General features: G+C 40.7%; 1 protein-coding gene across 2 annotated transcripts; it reads left to right on the top strand.

The window, feature by feature from the left end:
• Window positions 1-754: 754 nt before the first annotated feature.
• Window positions 755-21,656, top strand: GDE1 (glycerophosphodiester phosphodiesterase 1). 2 transcript variants are annotated; one of them, XM_017849678.1, is made up of 6 exons: window positions 755-1,196; window positions 6,194-6,365; window positions 12,432-12,537; window positions 15,606-15,698; window positions 18,286-18,497; window positions 19,749-21,345. In XM_017849678.1, the coding sequence occupies exons 2-6, from the start codon at window positions 6,259-6,261 to the stop codon at window positions 19,894-19,896; spliced, it is 666 nt and encodes a 221-aa protein (XP_017705167.1). In that variant the 5' UTR covers window positions 755-1,196; window positions 6,194-6,258; the 3' UTR covers window positions 19,897-21,345. The 2 variants fall into 2 exon arrangements, with proteins under 2 accessions (XP_017705167.1, XP_017705161.1); XM_017849672.1 differs by having other exon boundaries at window positions 761-1,196; window positions 6,190-6,365; window positions 19,749-21,656.
• The last annotated feature ends 267 nt before the right edge of the window (window positions 21,657-21,923 follow it).

Below are 21,923 nucleotides of genomic sequence, written 5' to 3'. Positions count from 1 at the left end.
GATTAGGGGGAGGAGGAGTGAAAATGTCACAAGTCACTAGGGAGGCCTTTATGTCAGTCCCCATCCTGCCATTAACTGCTTAATTCACCTATCCTCAGTTTCCTCATCTATGAAATGAGGGAATCCTTAAAACCCCTTCCAGTTTTATAATCCGATTGTGCCTTCTTTGCTAGGCTCTTCCAGTCCCCCAGAATCAGGAAAATAAAGTCGATTGAAATCAGTTTCCTGAGATAATAACTGTTAGGCTGTATTGAGAATGAGATAAGCATATAAAGTGTTTGCTCACCAAGTATCTAGGACATGGTAAGTGCTCTGTAAACGTTAGGTGTACTTGCTAACACTTTTATTTCCACCCACGAGAATGTGAGTCCCGTAAGAGCAAAAACCCTGTAGGTCCTGTTCAACTGTGTCCGGAGCACATGGACCGGTATTTGGCACATCTTGAATTGAACTGAACTGAACGGAATTGAACTGAATTGAACTGATAGTCTAAGCATCCTGCCTCTCCAAGTTCCGTGGACTTCAGTTTCCTCAACGGCAGATAAAGGAGTCACTAAAATCCCTTCCAGAACTTTAGGACGGTTCTTAGCCCTCCTTTTCTCGCCTAGGAGTCTGAACGCCCAGGTTGAAGTTCAGACCCCAGAAAACCCTAAGCCACTTTGGGTTTGGAACGTGAGCCTAGGGTCTGGGACCTGGGCCCGCCCCCGTTGCCAGGGAGCGGCTCCGCCCACTAGCGCTGCGAATCCCGATCTCTGATTGGCTGGGCAGCGGATTCCTTCTCTGGATGTGTCCGCTGCCGCCATTGTGCGGCGCTGGTCCCCTCAGAGGGTGCCCGCTGCTGCCGGTGCCCTGGACCCTCCCCCTCGCTTCTCGCTCTCCTGCCCCGGGAGCCCGGCGGGTCCGGGACTCCAGTCCGTGCCGGTGCGGGCGCCGGCATGTGGCTGTGGGAGGACCAGGGCGGCCTCTTGGGCCCTTTCTCCTTCCTGCTGCTGGTGCTGCTGCTGGTGACGCGAAGCCCGGTCAATGCCTGCCTCCTCACCGGCAGCCTCTTCGTTCTGCTGCGCGTCTTCAGCTTTGAGCCGGTGCCCTCTTGCAGGGTCCTGCAGGTGCTCAAGCCCCGGGACCGCATTTCTGCCATCGCCCACCGCGGCGGCAGCCACGACGCGCCCGAGAACACGCTGGCGGCCATTCGGCAGGTGAGACCCCCACGCCTCGCGCCCCTCGGTCCTCCCGAGAGCTCAGACTTCTACTTTTCCTTCCCAGGGTTCCCCGATCTTCTCAAGACGACCTTCCCACTTCCTCATTCGTCCACAAGGCACACTCCCGGCCCTTGATCCCTCCCACTGTCTAGGGATCTCCCGACTTCAGGTTTTATATTTACAGACGACAGCACATATGTATATAGTTTCTGTGGGACTAACGTTGAGATTACATCCAGGAACAAGGTCAAAAGTGTCCCTGGTTTACAGAGTGTACATCGGAGTGGGGGAGGCAAGCCTTAAACAAGTAAACACATAAATGAGATAACTTTAAGAGAGTGAAAGGTGCAATGAAGAAATCGGGGGAACTGGAGGAGAGGAGTTACGCTATTTTATTTAGATGGAGTAGTCCAGAGAAATCGTCTCCGAAGAAGCAACATTTGAACAGAAACCGGAATTATAAGGAGCCAGGCAGACACAGAAGGTCCTGAGATGGGAATAATATAGAGGTGTTCAGGTAACAGAAGAGGCAGTGTGTGGCCTGACTTCAAGGAACAGAACAAAGACTGGTGTGTGAATGAAATGGGAAATGGGTCAGGTCAAATAGGGTCTTGGTCAGTAATTGAGTTTCGTCTAAATAGCTCACCCTTCACAGGACGTACCTTTGCTTGTCGTCCAAGTCACGTGAGTCATTTCCTTATCACCTTTTCCCCAGACACACACATTTGCACTCGCACAAGCCTGGCAGCTGGACTCATAACAGTTTTTGCCCTCTCCTTTTCATAAGGCACTCCTGAAACTTTTGGTACCTCCTAGCTCTTGGCATTCTCCTGGCTTCATAATAATGACAGCTTACAGAGAGGGCTTTTCAGTGGATTAGGTGCTTTTGCATCTGTGTAAATATATCTGATTCTCTTCTTTCTTTTCTTTTTTTTTCCTCTGTCTTCTTCCTTCTTTTTTTTTTTTTTTTTTTTTTTTTTTGACAGAGTTTCACTCTTTTACCCAGGCTGGAGTGCACTGGTGCAATCTCCGTGCACTGCAACCTCTGCCTTCCGTGTTCAAGCGAGTCTCGTGCCTCAGCCTCCCGAGTAGCTGGGATTACGGGCGCATGCCACCACGCCCAGCTAATTTTTGTATTTTTAATAGAGACGGGGTTCTGCTATGTTGGCCAGACTGGTCTCAAACTCCTGGCCTCAAAGTGATCCTCCCGCCTCGACCTTCTAAGGTGCTACGATTACAGACATGAGCCATCACACCTGGCCTCCCTCATTTCCTTTTTTTCTTTTTCTTTTTTTTTTTAATGGAGTCTCACTGTCGCCCAGGCTGGAGTGCATTGGCTCGGCTCACTGCAACCTCTGTATCCCAGGTTCAAGTAATTCTCCTGCCTGAGCCTCCCAAGTAGCGGGGATTACAGGTGCCCGCCATCACACCCAGCTAATTTTTGTTATTTTTAGTAGAGGGAAGGTTTCACTATGTTGGCCAGGCTGGTCTCAAATTCCTGACTTCCAGTGATTCGCCCGTCTTGGTCTCCCAAAGTGCTGGGATTACAGGCATGAGCCACCGTGCCGGGCTCCAGATTTATACTTTTTAAAATTGATTAATTAATTATTTGTTTAAATTTATGGGGTTTTTTTTTTGGTTTTGGTTTTTTTGTTTGTTTTTTGAGATGGAGTTTCACTCTTGTTGCCCAGGGTGGAGTTCAGTGGCACGATCTGTGCTCACTGCAACCTCTGCCTCCGGGGTTCAAGTGGTTCTCCTGCCTCAGCCTCCCGAGTAACTGGGATTACAGGCATGTGCCACCATATCCAGCTAATTTTGTATGTTTTTAATAGAGACAGGGTTTTGCCATGTTGGTCAGGCTAGTCTCGAACTCTCAACCTCAGGTGATCCGCCCGCCCCAGCCTCCCAAAGTGCTGGGATTACAGACGTAAGCCACCGTGCCCGGCCAAGATTTATACTTTTAAAGCCACACTCTGACCCGTGTGGAGAATGTACTGTGGGTGTAATTTCATTCCTTTGCCACTGTTTATAATAGTGTATCTGTTTTTGGAATACACTCAATTCACATTTATCAAGTTTTTCCTTGTATATGTCATTTATAATCTACCAGAAATTCTAGCACTGTCAGAAATGTATGTATATATACATTTGACTTTACCAATACTTTTATTTATTTGTTTGTTTGTTTATTTATTTTTGAGACAGGGTCTCTCTCTGTCACCCAGGTTTGAGTGCAGTGGGGCAATCTCAGCTCACTGCAACTTCCACCTCCCAGGCTGAAGCGATTCTTGTGCCTCAGGCTCCTGAGTAGCTAAGATTACAGGTGTGCTCCACGCCCAGCTAATTTTTGTTTCTTTTTTTGGTAGAGATGGCGTTTTGCCATGTTGGCAAGGCTGGTCTCGAACTCCTGACCTCAAGTGATCCACTTGCTTCAGCCTCCCAAAGTGCTGGGATTACAGGCATGAGCCACTGCCTGACCAACTTTACCAGTACTTCTCTGTTCTTCCAGTAATTGAGATAGAAAGATGAACCCCTGGTTCTAGTTCACATATTAGTATATATAGGAGATATTGCAAGTTCAGTTCCAGACCTGAGTAAATAGTCAATAAAGCAAATATTGTAATAAAAGGAGTCACAAATTCTTTGGTTTCCCAGTGCATATAAAAGTTATGTTTATACTATATTGTAATCTATTAAGTATGTGTGTATGTATAGATATGCATATATACACACATATATAGGTTTTCATCCATGGTTCCTTTCTCATAACTCTCAGCCCTTGCTACAGTCTTTTGTTAGGCATCCTAGGCCTTAGGAGCAGGCCTCAGGAAACAGAATCTCTCTGACCTCCTGCCCTCCTTTCACCTGCCCCAAGGCAGGACTGGAATCTTTCCCTGTCTTTCAAATTGTGAGTCTTAAGACCCCCCTCAGAGAGGGACCCCACCCTATACCCTGGGGGAAGGAATGCTGACATCATGAAGCTTCCATAAAAACCTAAGAGGAATTTAAAAAATAAAAATAAACCTGAGAGGACTTGAAGCCAATTGGTCAGAAGTTCCAGAGGCCCCAGCTTACTGTTTGTGTCTGGAGGAGGTTGGGGTGCAGTGTTGGGGACCAAGCCCTCAACCTGTGATCTGACACTGTCTCCAGGTACATAGTGTCAGAATTGAGTCGGAGGATATTCAGCTGGTGTCCACTACTTATTGGTGGAGAAAAAACCCCACATTTTTGGTCACAGAAGTCGGGATTGATTATTGTGATGTGAGAGCAGAGGGAAAATGTGGTGTGTTTTTCCAAAATAGTTGTACATTTGTGTCACATGGGAAAAGGAAGATTTAAATAAGGCAGAAAAATCTCCACCCATAAAGGACATTATTGATAAATTTGACTATATTACCTTTAAAGATGTGTTTAAAAGGACATAATAAATAACAATGGCTATTGAAATCTTAACTATTCACTAGCACAGTTTTCTGTGTTAAGTAAAAACCTATAAGGGAGTGACGTGAGAATGATACACACACCAACTTTAAGATGGTAATTTCCTCTGGAGAGGAAAGGAAGAGAATGAAAGGGAGAATTTCAGCTGTATCTGTAGTGTTGATAGTAAAACTGAAGTGGATAAGAGTGCAACTTCTGCTGCATCCTAGCTTGTGTATCCCTGGACAAATATCCTACTCTTTCTTTGTCTCAATTTTCTCATCTGTTAATTGAGAATAGTAATAGTACCTACTTCAGGGTTGTGAGGATTAAAAGAGTTAATAATACATTTAAAGCACTTATAAGAGTGCTTGGCAAATAGAAAAGGCTCAATAAATAATAGCTTTCTTTTCTTTTCTTTTCTTTTTTTTAGGGCAGAAAGAGATTGAGGAAATTAGGTCAAAACATTCACATATGTTAAATCTTTTTTACTGTGTATGTATCCAGTAGACCATGACTTAGAATATTTTTTAAAAAATTAAAAATCTTGATCATGGCTGGGCACAGTGGCTCACACCTGTAATCCCAGCACTTTGGGAGGCTGAGGCAGGAGGATTGCTTGATCTCAGGATTTCGAGACCAGCAGGAGCAACATGGTAAAACCCCCATCTCTACAAAAAATCCAAAAATTAGCTGGATGTAGTGGCACATGCCGGTAGTCCCAGCTACTTGGAAGGCTGAGGTGGGAGGATGGCTTAAGCCCAGGAGGCAGAGGTTTCAGTGAGCTGAGATCATGCCATTGCACTCTAACCTGGGCAACAGAGCCAGATCCTGTCTCAAAATATATATATAGATAGATAGATAGATAGATAGATAGATAGATAGATAGATAGATAGATCGATCGATCATAATGAGCATTTCACATCTTTATTGTGATGAGGAAGCCAAGGAAGCACACGTTAGATAGTGTGTCTCCAGAGGAGCATGGCTCGTGTAATTTAAGTGTCAAATTCTCTTTTTAGATAAATTCTAATCTACCTCAACAAGCTTACCAACTTACTGGCCAACAGCCAGTGCTGGTTACATAAACAAAATGTGATATGTCCTAGAAGCAGAGGGTGGAATTAAACCAACAAAAACCTGACTCATTTATGCCAAAGTAGTGAAATATCTGACTCATCAACAACCACAGGGTGATCATCAGAACTGCTGTACCAACAAAGAGTGTAGGTAAACAGTGGAATTGTCTATTCGTAAGCCATTGATGAACCATATAGTTAAAGCATCCAGATAAAACGCAAGTTGCTGAAGTCTCCCAGTCTTCCACTGTGAAAGTAAGAAGAGTGGAGAAATTAAAGTTTTTAAGGAATCCATCAGTTAGGAGTTGAGATAAGGTTATATACACAGAAAACAGAAACAGGTCAGAATTGCTGTTTGGTGGGGGAAGTGGAAGGAAAATGAATCATTAAGGACAGCTGTCTTAGCCAGCTCTGCTGGTCTTTTGGGTGGTTAGATGCAAAAGGATGTTTGTGGCCAGTTGACAGCAATATTGTTGATGTTTTTGTTAAGGCAGCTAAGAATGGAGCAACAGGCGTGGAGTTGGACATTGAGTTTACTTCTGACGGGATTCCTGTCTTAATGCACGATAACACAGTAGATAGGACGACCGATGGGACTGGTCAATTGTGTGATTTGACGTTTGAACAAATTAGGAAGCTGAATCCTGCAGCAAACCACAGACTCAGGTAAGTAGTTTATTGTCACTTAAACAGATCTTTTAGCTTTTATTGGAAATGACAGATAGACACTGGTGCCTTCTAATTACATATGCCCCAGGAGAGTTGTCTTGTTTTGTTTTGAACTGTATATAGGTCTCCTAAGTAACGAGCAAGTGCCAGGAACAACAGAAATTCAGCATTATGTTTTTAGTCTTTCCCACTGAGGCTAAATTTGGCTTCAGAATCATTCTCAAGATAATACTCTGTCTAGTCACTATAGAATCATGAGGCTAAAAGCCATTGCTTGGCAATCTTCTTGCCTTCAGGTGTACCAAGAAGCAAATTATACATTCATTAAAAGCTTCAAGTAATATTATAATATTACATTTTAACTTAACCCATTTAATTCTTCTGATCCTCATAACAAACTTCTGAGGAATCACAGAATTGTAGGAATAGAGAGTATCCTAGAAATCATCTAGAATAGCACTTTGCAGTAGAACTTTCTGCAGTGATGGAAATGTTTTACATCTGCACTGTCTAATATGGTGGGTACCTGTGACTACTGAGCACTTGATATGTGGCTAGTGACACGAGGAAGTGAATTTTTAATTTAAATGTAAATTTAAACTGAAATAGCCATATGTGGCTACCATATAGGATACTGTAGATCTAGATCAATCTTGCCTTTAGAGATAATCCCAGAGAAGTAAATTATTTACTCAAGGGCAAATAACTAGTTCATAAAGAAGCCAAGACCAGAATCTATCCCAAGTTTTAGTCCAAATCATGCTGTTTTTAGCTGCCCCCAGTGTCTTTCAACCCTGTAAGAGCGAAAGTTCTTTCAGTGTCTAATTTAATTCTTTCCTGGTAGAGTGTAAACGTAGCTTCCAAAGTATATATACCAGAGCTAATCTTACAAGGTGTTTCACAAAAACAAGTTCAAATAAGATCAAATCGTGTACTCTGAATACTTCTGTTGTGGATAAACAGTCCACATCAGCTGATTCTTACTTGTAACTTAGCATTTCTCAAACTTACATGACCACAGAACCTACATCCTCTTCCCCACTTACAGCTGTAAACACCCTTGGAATTGGTAAGCTGAGTAATATGCTGTACTTTGGAATGTGGTTATTTAAATCCCTCTCTGCTCGTAATCTTTGCAATACTGAAAAGTGTGTGCTCACTGGTTATTCATGTAATATCAATTATCCAGACAATGATCGATTGTCTTTGAATATTAAGTATTTGACCCAACAATTAAGTTATACTTTTTCCTAAAAGATGATTCAGACCTATTTTCCTAGGATCTGAAAAACATCAGTCAGCCGAAGGAAATCATAATGTAGACAGGAAAGAATATTGGTAACACTTGAGAATTATGAGTCCAGGTTGCTAGAATTGCTCTTGACTGTCATCAGATATTTTATTGCTATGCTTATGCAAGGAAAAGACTGGTTTTAATATTATAATGACATTGCAGCTAATAAAATGTCAGGTTCAAAGTTAATATTTAAAGCAAAAATGTTTAGGGTCATCATTACCCTTAAAAATCCTTTAAGGGAGCACTGAGTCTATTTCTCTGGAATTTGTGCATCCTAGGAAAAAAGAAATTGTAATTTTCAAAAAATCCCTTAAGAAGACACCATAGCAAAGGCAACATATTACACCAATATCTTTAACACAACCAGTCTTTGCTCTGCTATTGGAACAGAGTGTGTTTTCTGTGATTGAACACTAAGTTAAGTAATTGGCTTGTGTTTACAGATCATGTTGTGGGAAAAAAATAGATATTTTCTCTAGAATTATGCTCAGTGTGATGAGATGCTTGTCCTAAGAGAAGGGTAAGGAGGAAACTAAGATCAGCCAAAGGAACAACAAATTCAGGTCTCCCATCTTTCACTCTCAGGGAATAGAAATTGATGAGAATGGCTGGCGTAATTGCCTGTAATGTTTAAATTATCCTTATCTTTTTTTTTTTTTTTGAGATGGAGTTTCACTCTTGTTGTCCAGGCTGGAGTGCAATGGCACGATCTTGGCTCACTGCAATCTCCACCTCCTGGATTCAGGCGATTCTCCTGCCTCAGCCTCTGGAGTAGCTGGGATTACAGGCATGTGCCACCACACCCAGCTAATTTTTGCATTTTTAGTAAGAGACAGGGTTTCACCATGTTGGCCAGGCTGGTCTTGAACTCCTGACCTCAGGTGATCTGCCTGTCTTGGCTTCCCAAATTGCTGAAATTACAGGCATGAGCCCACTGTACCTGGCCTATCCTTACCCTTTTTTTAAAGCATGATCTTACAGTAGAAATAATGCAGTTGAGTTAGCATTAAGTTAGATCATAATTTTATTATAAGAGAAGACTAATTTCTTTTGTATCAAACACTTAGGCTTCATTTTCTTTATCAGAAAATTATGTCTTAGAAAATTATTTATTTTAAACAGTTGCACTTAAATAAATACACAATACAATTAACAGATTTATGTATTCCTAGGAATTTCTCCTGCATAGGGTTCTATTAGGGAAATTACAATCTGAAAATTAAGTCTCTGAGTTTTCCAAAGGTGGCATATACTCTGCCCTTTGGGGAGTAGGGTTATTAATAATGTTATTAATTCAATGGAAATTCACTGATTTCTTAAAAATTAAATGATATTTGTTATTGTTGCTGATCTTTGGTCAAGAATATCTGTATTTGAACACATGGAGGTTCCTGAATGATGGAGCACCCAGAAAGAGCATGGAAGCTCTTTGCCCCTTTCTCCATACCTCACCCTACACATGTCTTCATCTGTATCCTGTGTAACATCCTCTATAATAAACCTGTAAACATGTTTATTTGAGTTCCACAAGCCACTCTAACAAATTAATTGACCCCAAGGAGGAGGAGGTGGGAACCCCAATTTATAGCTAGTGTCGGAAGCACAGAATCACCAGAAAAGGAAAACAAAACAAAACAAAAAACAGAAAAATAACATCCATTATACAATGTAAGAAACCAAAGACCATCAATCTCTAATGTCTGTGCTCAGGTATCTGTGTGCGTCAGTTCTTCTCATCTACGAGTCTTGGGTTTTCAATGCTCACTTGTCACCAGGATATGAATTAAAAATGTCTTGGGCACCACCATGTGATCCAGTTGTCTTAACCTTTCTAAAAGTGCTTGTGCAAGCCATTTACTTATTGCTTCTTACACCATTACAGCCCAGCCTACTTGTGGTTAAAAGCAACCATAGCATGTTTGAAAGTTTCATGCAATAAAAGGGAAGTTTATGATTGCATTTAGTCTGTACTTACTGGATACTTTCAGTTTTATCAGTCCCAAGTACAACAAACTCTGGATAATATGATTAAATACTTCTTCCATGATTCTTTTGATCTTCACATCAATTTCGCTAAATATGGAATGATTGACTAGCCAGAGCAATCAGGAAAGAGAAAGAAATAAAAGGCGTCCAAATTGGAAAAAGAGGAAGTCAGATTGTCCCTCTTTGCAGACAACCTGATTTTGTATGTAGAAAAACCTAAAGACTTCACCAAAAAACTGTTAGAACTGATCAACAAATTTAGTAAAATTGCAGGATATAAAATCAATGTACAAAAATCAGTAGAATATCTATACGTAAATAATGAACTAGCTGTAAAAAAAATCAAGAAAGCAATCCCATTTACATAGCTACCAAAAAAACAGTAAAATACCTAGGAATAAATATAACCAAAGAGGTTAAAGAGCTCTACAAGGAAAACTACAAAACACTGATGAGAAAAATTAAAGAGGACACAAACAAATGGAAAGACATCCCACGCTCATGGATCAGAAGAATTAATATTCCTAAAGTGACCGTTCTACTCAAAATAATTTACAATTCAGTGCAATCCCTATCAAAATATCAAAGACATTCTTCAGAGAAATAGAAGAGCCACAATCCTAAAATTCATATGGAACCATAAAGAAGCCCAAATAGCTAAAGCAATACTGAGCAAAAAGATCAGAGCTGGACATATCATACTACCTCACTTCAAGATATACTACAAAGCCACAGTAACCAAAACAGCATGGTATTGGTATAAAAACTGACACACAGACACACGCACACACACGAAATAGATACATAGACCAATGGAATACAATAGAGAACCAAGAAATAAATCCATATATTTACAGCCAACTGATTTTCCATGAAGGCACCAAGAACATACAGTGGGGAAAGGACAGTCTCTTCAATAACTGGTACTGGGTAAACTGGATATCCATATGCAGGATATTGAAACTAGACCCCATCTCTCACTATATTTAGAAAATCAACACAAAATGGATTAAAAGTTTAAATTTAAGACCAGAAACTATAAAACTACTAGAAGAAAACAGGGGAAATGCTCTGGGACATTGGTCTAGGCAAAGATTTTATGACTAAGACCTCAAATGCACAGGCAACAAAAACAGGCAAATGCGACTATATTAAACTAAAAAGCTTCTGCACAGCAAAGGAAACAATCAACAGTGAAAAGACAGCCTGTTGAATAGGAGAAAATATTTGCAAACTATTCAACAGACAAGTAACTAATATCCAGAATATACAAGGAACTCAACAGCAAAAACAATAATAATCCCATTAAAAACATCTTTTCAAATCCTAATTTGAATAGACATTTTTCAAAAGAGGACACACAAATGGCCAACAGGCATATGAAAAAACACCACAAATTATTAGGGAAATGCAAATCCAAACCACAATGAAATACCATCTTACCTAGTTAGAATGGCCATTATTTAAAAGATTTTTAACATAACAGATGCTGGCAAGGATACGGAGCAAAGGAAACTCTTATATTCTGTTGGTGAGAATGTAAATTAGTACAGCCATTATGGAAAACAGTATGGAAGTTTCTCAAAAAACTAAAAATATAGAACTACCATGCAATCCGGTAATCCCACTAGTTGGTATCTATCCAAAGGAAAGAAAACTAGTGTATCAAAGGCATACTTGCACCCCCATGTTTATTACAACACTATTCACAATAGCCAAGATACGGAATCAACCTAAGTGTTCATCAGTGAATGAATGGATAAAGAAACTGTGGTAAATATACTCAATGGAATACTATGTAGCCATAAAAAAGGATAATATCCTGTCATTTGCAGCAACATGGATGGAACTGAAGGTATTATGTTAAATGAAATGAGATAAGCCAGGCACAGAAAGGCAAATATTACATGTTGTCACTCATATATGGGAGCTAAGAAAGTTGATCTCATGGAGGTAGAGAGAAGAATGATAGTTACCAGAGGCTGGGAAGGGTATGGGGTTGGGGGAAGAGGAGAATGAAGAGAATTTGGTTAATGAGTATAAACATACAGTTAGATAGAAGGCATAAATTCTCATGTTCAATAACATAGTAGGGTGATTATAGTTAACAATCTGTTGTATATTTCAAAAGAGCTAGGAGATTCAGATGTTCCTAACACAAAGAAATGATAAACATTTGGGGTGATGGACATCATAAATACCCTGATTTTATCATTATACATTATGTGCATATCACAGAAATATGTCTAAGTGTATAGCAATACAAGTGTGGAAAAAATAATATCTATACTTTGGTTCAAATTATTACAGTAGGACAGGTGCGGTGGCTCACACCTGTAATCCTAGAACTTTGGGAGGCCAAGGCAGGTAGATCACTTGAGGTCAGGAGTTCAAGACCAGCCTGGCCAACATGGTGAAACCCCGTCTCTACTAAAAATACAAAAAATTAGCCAGGCGTGGTGTCACACTCCTGTAGTCCTAGCTACTCGGGAGGCTGGGGCGGGAGAATCGCTTGAACCCGGGAGTTGGTGGTTCCAGTGAGCTGAGATTGCACCTCTGCACTCCAGCCTGGGCAACAGAGCAAGACTCCATCTCAAAACAAAACAAAACAGAACAAAAAAGCTTACAGTAAATTATCCTTGGACTTTACTATGGTCGAAGAAAAAATATTGGAGAAAATACTCTTTCCTTTTGATTGGGAGACATTTGCAAAATGTTTGTTACAATAGAGGTTATCACTTCCTCTTTTTTCCTACAATGTATTTTCTGTTCTCTTACAGGAATGATTTCCCTGATGAAAAGATCCCTACCCTGAGGGAAGCCGTTGCAGAGTGCCTAAACCATAACCTCACAATCTTCTTTGATGTCAAAGGCCATGCAAACAAGGTACAGTTTAAACCATGGACTTCAGTTTGTTAAAAAGGAATCTTATTTCATTGATAGTCATTTCCGAAATTACATATATTTTGTTATTTATTCTTTTTAAAACTTAGTTTTATAAGTTATATTTGTTGAATGGAAGCGTACAATGCAGGAATCTACATCATTAAGGAAACAGTAAATTATGGAACTTTTTAACCTTTTATGGAACCTTTACAAAACTTCTGATATTCAATAACCAGCACAAAATGGAAGTTTCTATTATTTACATAAAGCATTTACAAAAGATATTAAGTAAACAGTGAAAAGCACTTCTAGAAAAAACCACTCAAGTAACCTCATAAAAAGGAATTCCGAGTTGTACACAAGACCAATTTTATCTAGCTTAAAAGTTAAGGGCCTTACATGGACAACTATGGACTGCATTTAAAGAGAATTCCTATATTAAAAGCTAATAGTTAACAGAACATATACCTTTTACATAGATTTATCCCTTTGTATAATTTATATCCCTTATGTATAGTTTTGTTATTCATTGATTTTAGCAGCTATACTTTTATCAGAAAATCATTTATTTTCTTCAAATGTGTTTGACATTCCTAGATAAAATTTGGCTTAAATTTTAGGGTCTGCACTTTTACTCATAAGAACATATTATTACAGTGAAAATCAGTGGGAAGATATGATTCTGATTACATTTGTTCTCTTATAACCAGCTTTTCAAGTGCAAGTACTTTTTTCCCCATTTGGGCAACTTGAGTATTTTTCCCCTAGCAATATTAATAATCGGTAATGGCCATCTACTGGTTGAAAATTCTGATGATGCCATTTTTTTTTTTTATTAATCCCATGATATCATTAAAACCAGTTGTTAAAACCCAAAATGGGCTGGGTGTGGTGGCTCATGCCTGTAATCCCAGCACTTTGGGAGGCCGAGGCGGGTGGATCACCTGAGGTCAGGAGTTCGAGACCAGCCTGGCAAACATGGTGAAACCCCTGTCTCCACTAAAAATACAAAAATTAGTTGGATGTGGCGGCAGGCACCTGTGATCCCAGCTACTCTGGAGGCTGAGGCAAGAGAGTCACTTGAACCAGGGAGACGGAGGTTGCAGTGAGCCACGACTGTGCCAGTAGTCCTCCAGCCTGGGTGACAGAGCAAGACAACGTCTCAAAAAAAAAAAAAAAAACCTGAAATGTGGAGCCTAAGTATACACTCTAATTTTATTACAGTTAACTCCTATTTTTGAAGAAGGAAGAGAATGGTAACTAATTTATTATTCTGGTAAACTGATAGTTGTATACCACTAGGTTTTCTAATCGGTCTGCATTAGAATCACCTGGAATACCTATTTTAAAATACAAATTTCCTGGGCCATTCTCCCTAGGGAAGAGATTCTGAAAATGTCTAGGGTGGGCTCAAGGAGCGTGTATTTTTAATGAGCACCTCAAGTACTCATTGTTGATGTTGCAGCCTGCATTTGGGAACGCTGATAGGTCCTACATTTCACCCACGGTATACTGACTTTCATGCTTATTCTCTTAGGTTTTTTTTTTTTTTTCTGGGACAGAGTCTCACTCTGTTGCCCAGGCTGGAGTGCATTGGTGCGATCTTGGCTCACTGCAACCTCAGCCTCCGGGGTTCAAGCAATTCTCCTGCCTCAACCTCCCAAGCAGCTGGGATTAGAGGCATGTGCCATCACACCCGGCTAATTTTTGTATATTTAGTAGAGATGGGGTTTTGCCATGTTGGCCAGGCTAGTCTCAAACTCCTGGCCTCAAGTGATCTGCCTGCCTTGGCCCCCCAAAGTGCTTGGATTACAGGTGTGAGCCACCATGCCTGGCTTCTCTTAGAATACTTTTTAAAAAGAAGTAGACATTTTTTTAAAAATCTAGCTATTTGAGTTTTCTCGATGGGTGCTCATGGGTGTTCAGCCAAGACTGGGTAGAACATAGTGACCTAATTCACCAAGATGGTAGTAGTGAGGGACAAGTGTAGGCAACAAAGTGGAGCTAGTAGAGCACGGTGGCCAAAATCATGGGCTTGGGAGTCCAACAGACCTTGACTGAGCTCTTACTACAGGGTAATCTTAATTTTGATGAGCTTCAGTTTCTTCATGGGTAAAATGGGAATACTAAAAGCAGTTACCACATAGAGTTGTTGTGAGAATTAAATAATGTAAATGTGAAGAGTTTACAGCACATGTCTTTGTTCAAACAGCAAAAACAAAGCAAAACAGCGTTCTATAGCTCGCCTTCAGTTGCATTTGTGAAGAGGAGGCATGACATGGATAATTTGTGTTCTTTTTTATTTTGGTGGGGGAATGCATTTTGCTCATCATATTTGATTAGGGGTATGTTTGACATTCCAGAAATTAGCAGTGTTTCACAAATTATGCAATAGCAGCATTGCATCCCACATGGCTGGTGACTTTCTTTGGTTAGCTGCTATTGATGTCACTTCACTAGGGGTTACCAAATAATACTTAAATTCTATCATGTCTTCTTCATTTTGTAGCTACAGTACTGTAAAAAGAAACTTCTATTCACCTTGGGAAGAATTGGGAGCCTCTTAACTCTTCCCAGTCCCTCCTACCCCTGCCCCATTGCTTCTCCCTCCATATTGGTGATGAGTGATACGTCCTCTCAGTCCCCTGGACTGAGAAATCTACCCTCTGTAGTTCCCAGACTGGCTGGCTCATGTTTCATTTGGAAAAGGCACAGAGAGATAGAGCTTTGGGTATGAAAGGACTTCTCATAGTGGATAAACTAGAGTATCAGGCAAGGAAAATTTTGCCTCTGGCCTACAGCTTACCACACTTTTCAAAAGTATGACAAAAGGAGTGAGGCCCTCAGAGGGAGTAAAGCAGCAATACCCCACCTTCTTCCTTGTTTGCTGCTGGTGTGAGTTTAAAATGCATCCCAGTGGATAGTAGACTCTGCCAATACTTTTAGCACCTCCATTTCTAGTAAACTTCTGTTTTATTCCATAGGGTTGTACTTAATATATGATAGTTATTGGCTGGGACTATCACATTTTAATCAATTTTAAATATATGAATCTCTTTATTTTACAGGCTACTGAGGCTCTAAAGAAAATGTATATGGAATTTCCTCAACTGTACAATAATAGTGTGGTCTGTTCTTTCTTGCCAGAAGTTATCTATAAGGTAATATTCAGGATTTTTCTTATCATATTAGGTGAGCTGGTGTAGATAATTGCACTGGGCTGCGTAAGCACAGGATAGATGCCTATTAAATTGAACTGCATCAAGATCACACTTGAGAAGCTCCTCTTTTAAATTAATAAGAGAAATTCCAAAAAGGGAATGTACTCATACCCTTTATAGAATGCCATTCCTCTTTTGCCCCTTCTTTTATGTTATTTATAGGCTCACTCAGATTACTGTGGTAAAATTCTCAGAACAGAAAAGAATTATGTAGCCCCCACTTCTCACCAACTAACAGCAGAACATACCTTCATAAAATAAATTCTTAATTATGGAGAATCTAAAACATGCATAAAATAGAGTAGTACAGTGCACCCCCCCTCCACCATAACCGTTATCCAGCTCATTTTACCCATAACCCCATTGATCTTCCCCAGTGTTATTTTGAAGCAAATGTTATTCTATCCATAAAATTGCATTAAGAATCTTTAAAAAGTGATGCCATTTTATTTTATTTTATTTATTTATTTTTAAAGATAGGTTCTCCCTCAGTTTCCCAGGCTAGAGTGCAGTGGTGTGATCATGGCTTACTGCACTCTTGACCTCCCAGGCTCAAATGATCCTCCTGCCTCAGCCTTCCAAGTAGCTGGAACCACAGGCGCATGTCACCACGCCCGGCTAGTTTTTTATTTTTATTTTTATTTTTTGTAGAGACAGGGTCTCTCTATATTACCCAGGCAGTTCTCCAACTCCTAAGCTCAAGCAATCCTTCCACCTCAGCCTCCCAAAGTACTGGGATTACAGACATGAGCCACCGTAACCAACCTAGTGATGCCTTTTTAAAAACATAGCCACAATGCCATTGTCCCATCTAAAAATTATTAACAATAAATTCTTCATATCATCAAATATCCAGTCAGTGTATAAATTTTGACTTGTCTCAGAAATGTCATAAATGGTTTTTTGGTTTTCATAAATTGCTCATTTGAATAGGAACCAAATAAGATCTGCGTGTTACTATTATAAATCTTCTTGTGTTTGTTTTTGAGACAGAGTCCCGCTCTGTCGCCCAGTGGTATGATCTCAGCTCATCACAACCTCTGCCTCCTGGGTTCAAGCAATTCTCTTGCCTCAGCCTCCCAAGTAGCTGGGATTACAAGCACACACCACCATGCCTGGCTAATTTTTTTGTATTTTAGTAGACACGGGGTTTCACCATGTTGGCCCGGCTGATCTCCAGCTCCTGACCTCAGGTGATCTGCCCGCCTCAGCCTCCCAAAGTGATTATAGGTGTGAGCCACTGTGCCCTGATGGCAACTGTAAATCTTAAAACTTGCAGGTTCTGTCTCTCTCTTTGTTTTTTTCTTTTGGCGGGGGGGCAGTCCTTGTTTTGTATTTACTAAAGAAACCAGATTATTGTTTTGTAGAGTTTACCCAAGTCCAGATTTTGCTGATTATGCCATGATATGGTTTAATACTTTTTTCTCTTTATTTTCTATAAACTGGTAGTGAGAGCTGGAAGCTTGCCTTGATGAGGTTAGGATTGGTTATTCTTAGCAAGATAACTCTAGAGATGAGGGTATTTTTCTGTCAGGAGGCACTTGACATTTGGTTGACTCCTGTTGTTGTTAGCTGCTATTGATGCTCATTGGCCAGATCTGTCCATTTTCTAGGGAGCTACAAAATGTTGATATTTTAATTCTATTACTTCTTGCATTAGCTGAAATAGATCTATAAAAAGAAACTTTTCCTCCTTTACTATTTAGTTACCGAAGAGGCAGAATAAATGCTTAATCTTGCCTATTATTTACCAGTTTCCAAAATAATGAGTTGGTTCCGTAGCGTTCTTTACCAGTGACCAACAGAGCATACATTGAAAATTTTTACAGTGAGGATAGAGCCTATCAATAGAAGCTATCATGGAGATGAATAGGGTCATGGGGCTTGCAGACATTTGGAACAGTGTTTCCCAAACTTCCTCGACCACAGAGTCCTTTAAAACCTGTAAGACATTCCCCAAGAGGAGCACAAGAGCAGAGACTGAAGGAACTCCATCCACATCTCTCCATTTCTCTGTTGCCCTCTCCCATTATCTCATCACAATCCCTTCTCTCCCTTACCACCTCACTTCCCCATCCCCCTCCTCACCCCTAAAACTCTTTTCAGCCATTTGCTCTGGAAAGGGCCAAAACTAACCAGCGCATCTTGAACTGACCTTGGTTCCATCCTCACTGAGTTCTAATTAATTATCTCTGGCCAAGATTTAAGTCGATATCCAATTAAAAGTTTATTCTCGTGACTTTGTTAAAATTTGGTCCTGTGGTTGTAATTTTTCCATTTTAAAGATAAGATTGCAGTTTTTAAGGATTGTGGGAAAAAATGTTCTCATATGTACTGTATATTAATGCTTTACATTCATCACATTATTTTCTCAAAGGGTTTATGATTGAGAACTTACTTCGTAGATACCGGGGCAGGGTACCAACTGTGACCACCTCATCTGATTGAGCACATTGGCTAAATCTAAACTAATAAGTATTCAACTTTATATATGATCATTATTTTACTTCCCCAAATTCCTTTTCAGATGAGACAAACAGATCGGAATGTAATAACAGCATTAACTCACAGACCTTGGAGCCTTAGCCATACAGGAGATGGGAAACCACGCTATGATACTTTCTGGAAACATTTCATATTTGTGATGATGGACATTTTGCTCGATTGGAGCATGCATAATATCTTGTGGTACCTGTGTGGAATTTCAGCTTTCCTCATGCAAAAGGATTTTGTATCCCCGTAAGTTGTAAGGTTTTTTATTTTACCCAGACACATGTCCTGAATGGTCTTATTTGAAAGGAAGGATTCACAGAGTAGACACCCTGAATTTGTTCTGACCTGCAAAGCTTACCATGCCTCTGATTGGATTGCCAATTTCGCTTCTTAGGTGGGAAGAATTCAGGCATATTTCACTGTTTTCAGACCAAGTTGATCACATATTTTTGGTTTTTTAGTGTATTTTGAAGAAAAAATGTGAACCTGTGAAACTCTGCTGAGAAAGGGATTTTATTTCTATGACTGGTTTTTTGGAAAGCCAACACAGGATCCTGGGCAGAACCACAGTGAGGACATCCTATGGGCACCAGCCTCCCACCTACCATCTTACATTATAGGCACTCCCCCATCTGTCCCCATAAAATTTCCATTTCCTAACCTGCTAGCGATCTCAGAATAATTTCTTTGGCAATTCTAGATCTGTATATTTCAGCTGATTGGAGTTGTAAGTCTAGTATTATTTCAGACGTGCATGATTCAGTTCAATAAATACTTGATAAGTGCCTATACTATTGCAAGGTTCCACACTGAGAAGCTGAAGATGCAGTGGGTGAAGAATCAAAGCCATGATCTCTGTCTTTGTGATGTTTACAGCCAAGTGGGAGAGAGAGAGATGCTAATCAAATAAAAATCCAATCAATATAAAGTTAAAACTAAGATACAGGCTACGTCAGAGAGAACAGTGTGCACAGACTGTAATCTGATCTGGTCATCCAGATCCCCAAGGAAGTGACGGTTAAGCTAAGATCTGAAGGGTGAGTGGGAATTGGGAGGAATCCAGATGAGAGAGAAAAGTGTATGTAATGTGCTCTGACAGGAAGGAGCATAGTTCTTTCTAGGAATTGAAAGAAAATCCATATTCTTTCAATTAATTTAAAATGAATCAGCCAGAAAAGAAAGGGGGAGTGTGATGTGAGATAAAGCCAAGGAGACAGGTTGGGGCCAGGTCAGGCACCCCTTCAGTGGCTGTGCCAAGGACAGTTGGGGGGTGGCAGTCATTAGTGAGCTACTGAAATGTTTTAAGCTGGAACAGTGCAGAGAGGTTCATGGCATCCTGGGTTTTGGATCAGTCCCTCTGGTCACAGTGCAGAGGCCAGGTAGGAGGCATCCTCTGGGTACTATTGGTATGCAGTGAATACCATACTTACTGGCCATTATAGATTCCTGAGACAGCTGCTTATTATTCTAACAGGATTGGTTTACCTCTTTCCCCAGGGCCTACTTGAAGAAGTGGTCAGCCAAAGGAATCCAGGTTGTTGGTTGGACTGTTAATACCTTTGATGAAAAGAGTTACTACGAATCCCATCTTGGTTCCAGCTATATCACTGACAGCATGGTGGAAGACTGCGAACCTCACTTCTAGACTTCTACCCTGGGACAAAACGGGTTCAGAAACTGCCAGGGGCCTCATACAGGGATATCAAAATACCCTTTGTGCTAGCCCAGGCCCTGGGGAATCAGGTGACTCACACAAATGCTATAGTTGGTGATTGCATTTTTACCTGAACCAAAGCAAAACCCAGTGTTGCCACCATGCACCATAGAATGCCAGAGTTCAACACTGTTGCTCTTGAAAATCTAGGTCTGAAAAAATGCACAACAGCCCCTGCCCTGCCCTAGCTGAGGCACACAGGGAGACCCAGTGAGGATAAGCACAGATTGAATTGTACAATTTGCAGATGCAGATGTAAATGCATGGGACATGCATGATAACTCAGAGTTGACATTTTAAAACTTGCCACAGTTATTTCAAATATTTGTATTTAGCTATGTTAACATGTACTGTAGACATCAAACTTGTGGCCATACTAATAAAATCATTAAAAGGAGCACTAAAGGAAAACTGTGTGCCAAGCATCATATCCTGAGGCATATGGAATTTGGGGAAGCCACTGTGCAATCCAGTGAGGCTTCAATGTGCAAGAACCAAAATGGTAGGGAGGTCTTGAAGCCAGTGAGGGATTTACAGCATCTTGAATGGAGAGCTGCAAACCACCGGGGGAAGAGTTGCACTTTTCCAGGCTTTTTAGGAAGCTCTGCAATAGTTGTGATCATAGATAGGCAATTAGAACTGGAAGAAACTTCCAAGAACATCTAGGTTTGTCCTCATTTTGCAAATGAGGAAACTAAACTCTGTGGAAGGGAAGGGGTTGCCTCAAAAGTCACAGTTTAGCTGGGCACAGTGGCTCATGCTGATAATCCCAGCAACTCAGAAAGCTGAGGCAAGAGGATTACTTAAGGCCAGACTGTGCAATGTAGCAAGACCCCATCTCTAAAAAATTAGCCAGGCATGGTGGTGCATACCTGTAGTCCCAGCTACTCAGGAGGTTGAGGTGGGAGGATCACTTGAGCCCAGAAGTTCAAGGCTGCAATGAGCCATGATTACACCATGGCACTACAACCTTGGTGACACAGTGAGAACCTGACTCAAAAAAAAAAAAAAAAAAAAAGATAACTGGAACTTCTAGAACTTCTTTTTTACAGTTAACCAGAAACTATACAAGTGGTTTAACATGCATTATCTTACTCACTCCATACAAAAGTCTTAGGGAGGTGTTAGCACTCTTTCTACTGATGAAGAACTGAGGTACTTCATAAAACCACTTACCCAAGGTGTCTTGAGTCTGTTACAGTTGTCATTCAAATCCAGGTCAGTCTGCCGCCAGAGCCAGTACCCTTACTCCTCACTGAATCTGCCTTTATATTGTTGAGCCCATGATCCCAATTCTGCTGTTTCCAGTTTGAACTTCCAGGGATTTTACTGTGAACTTAGTAGCAACATTAAAATGAAGTTGAATTTTTTGTTAATGGCAACGCCGTGTGTCTCCTCTAGCTTACCCCCCTCACCTTTCTACCCCATCTGTGGCCTTTGTCCAGGCCCACAGCTTAGCCATGGCTTCCCTCCTGCATCCCTGCCATGGGTTGCCGGCCTCACACTTACAGCAGCTGAACGGTGATTTTAGAAGGCCATCAGTCCCCACAGCTACATGACAATGAGAAGCAAACTTTTTTGTGACAGATTGTATTGGCATAGGCATGATAGATGGTACGTTTTAAATCAGCATTTGCAAAAAAAATTGTCTTGAATTTTAAAATGAACAACAAAGATAGGTTCATTGAGTGGAACAAATGTCTAAACTGCATGTACTTCCGTGCCATGTTATGCCTAGAGTGAAAGAGGAAGGAAAAAGTGACCAAAGAAGATACATCAAGCCGGGCGCGGTGACTCATACCTGTAATCCTAACACTTTGGGAGGCTAAGGTGGGTGGATCACTTGAAGGCCAGGAGTTCAAGACCAGCCTGGCCATCATGGGGAAACTCTGTCTCTACTAAAAATAGAAACATTAACTGGGCATGGTGGCACATGCCTGTAATCCCAGCTACTCAGG

The sequence above is a fragment of the Rhinopithecus bieti genome, unplaced genomic scaffold, assembly GCF_001698545.2.
Source record: "Rhinopithecus bieti isolate Rb0 unplaced genomic scaffold, ASM169854v2 scaffold_1918, whole genome shotgun sequence".
NCBI classification, from domain to species: domain Eukaryota; kingdom Metazoa; phylum Chordata; class Mammalia; order Primates; family Cercopithecidae; genus Rhinopithecus; species Rhinopithecus bieti.
Note: the sequence above shows the minus strand (reverse complement) of the source record. Positions and strands in the feature narration are given on the sequence as shown.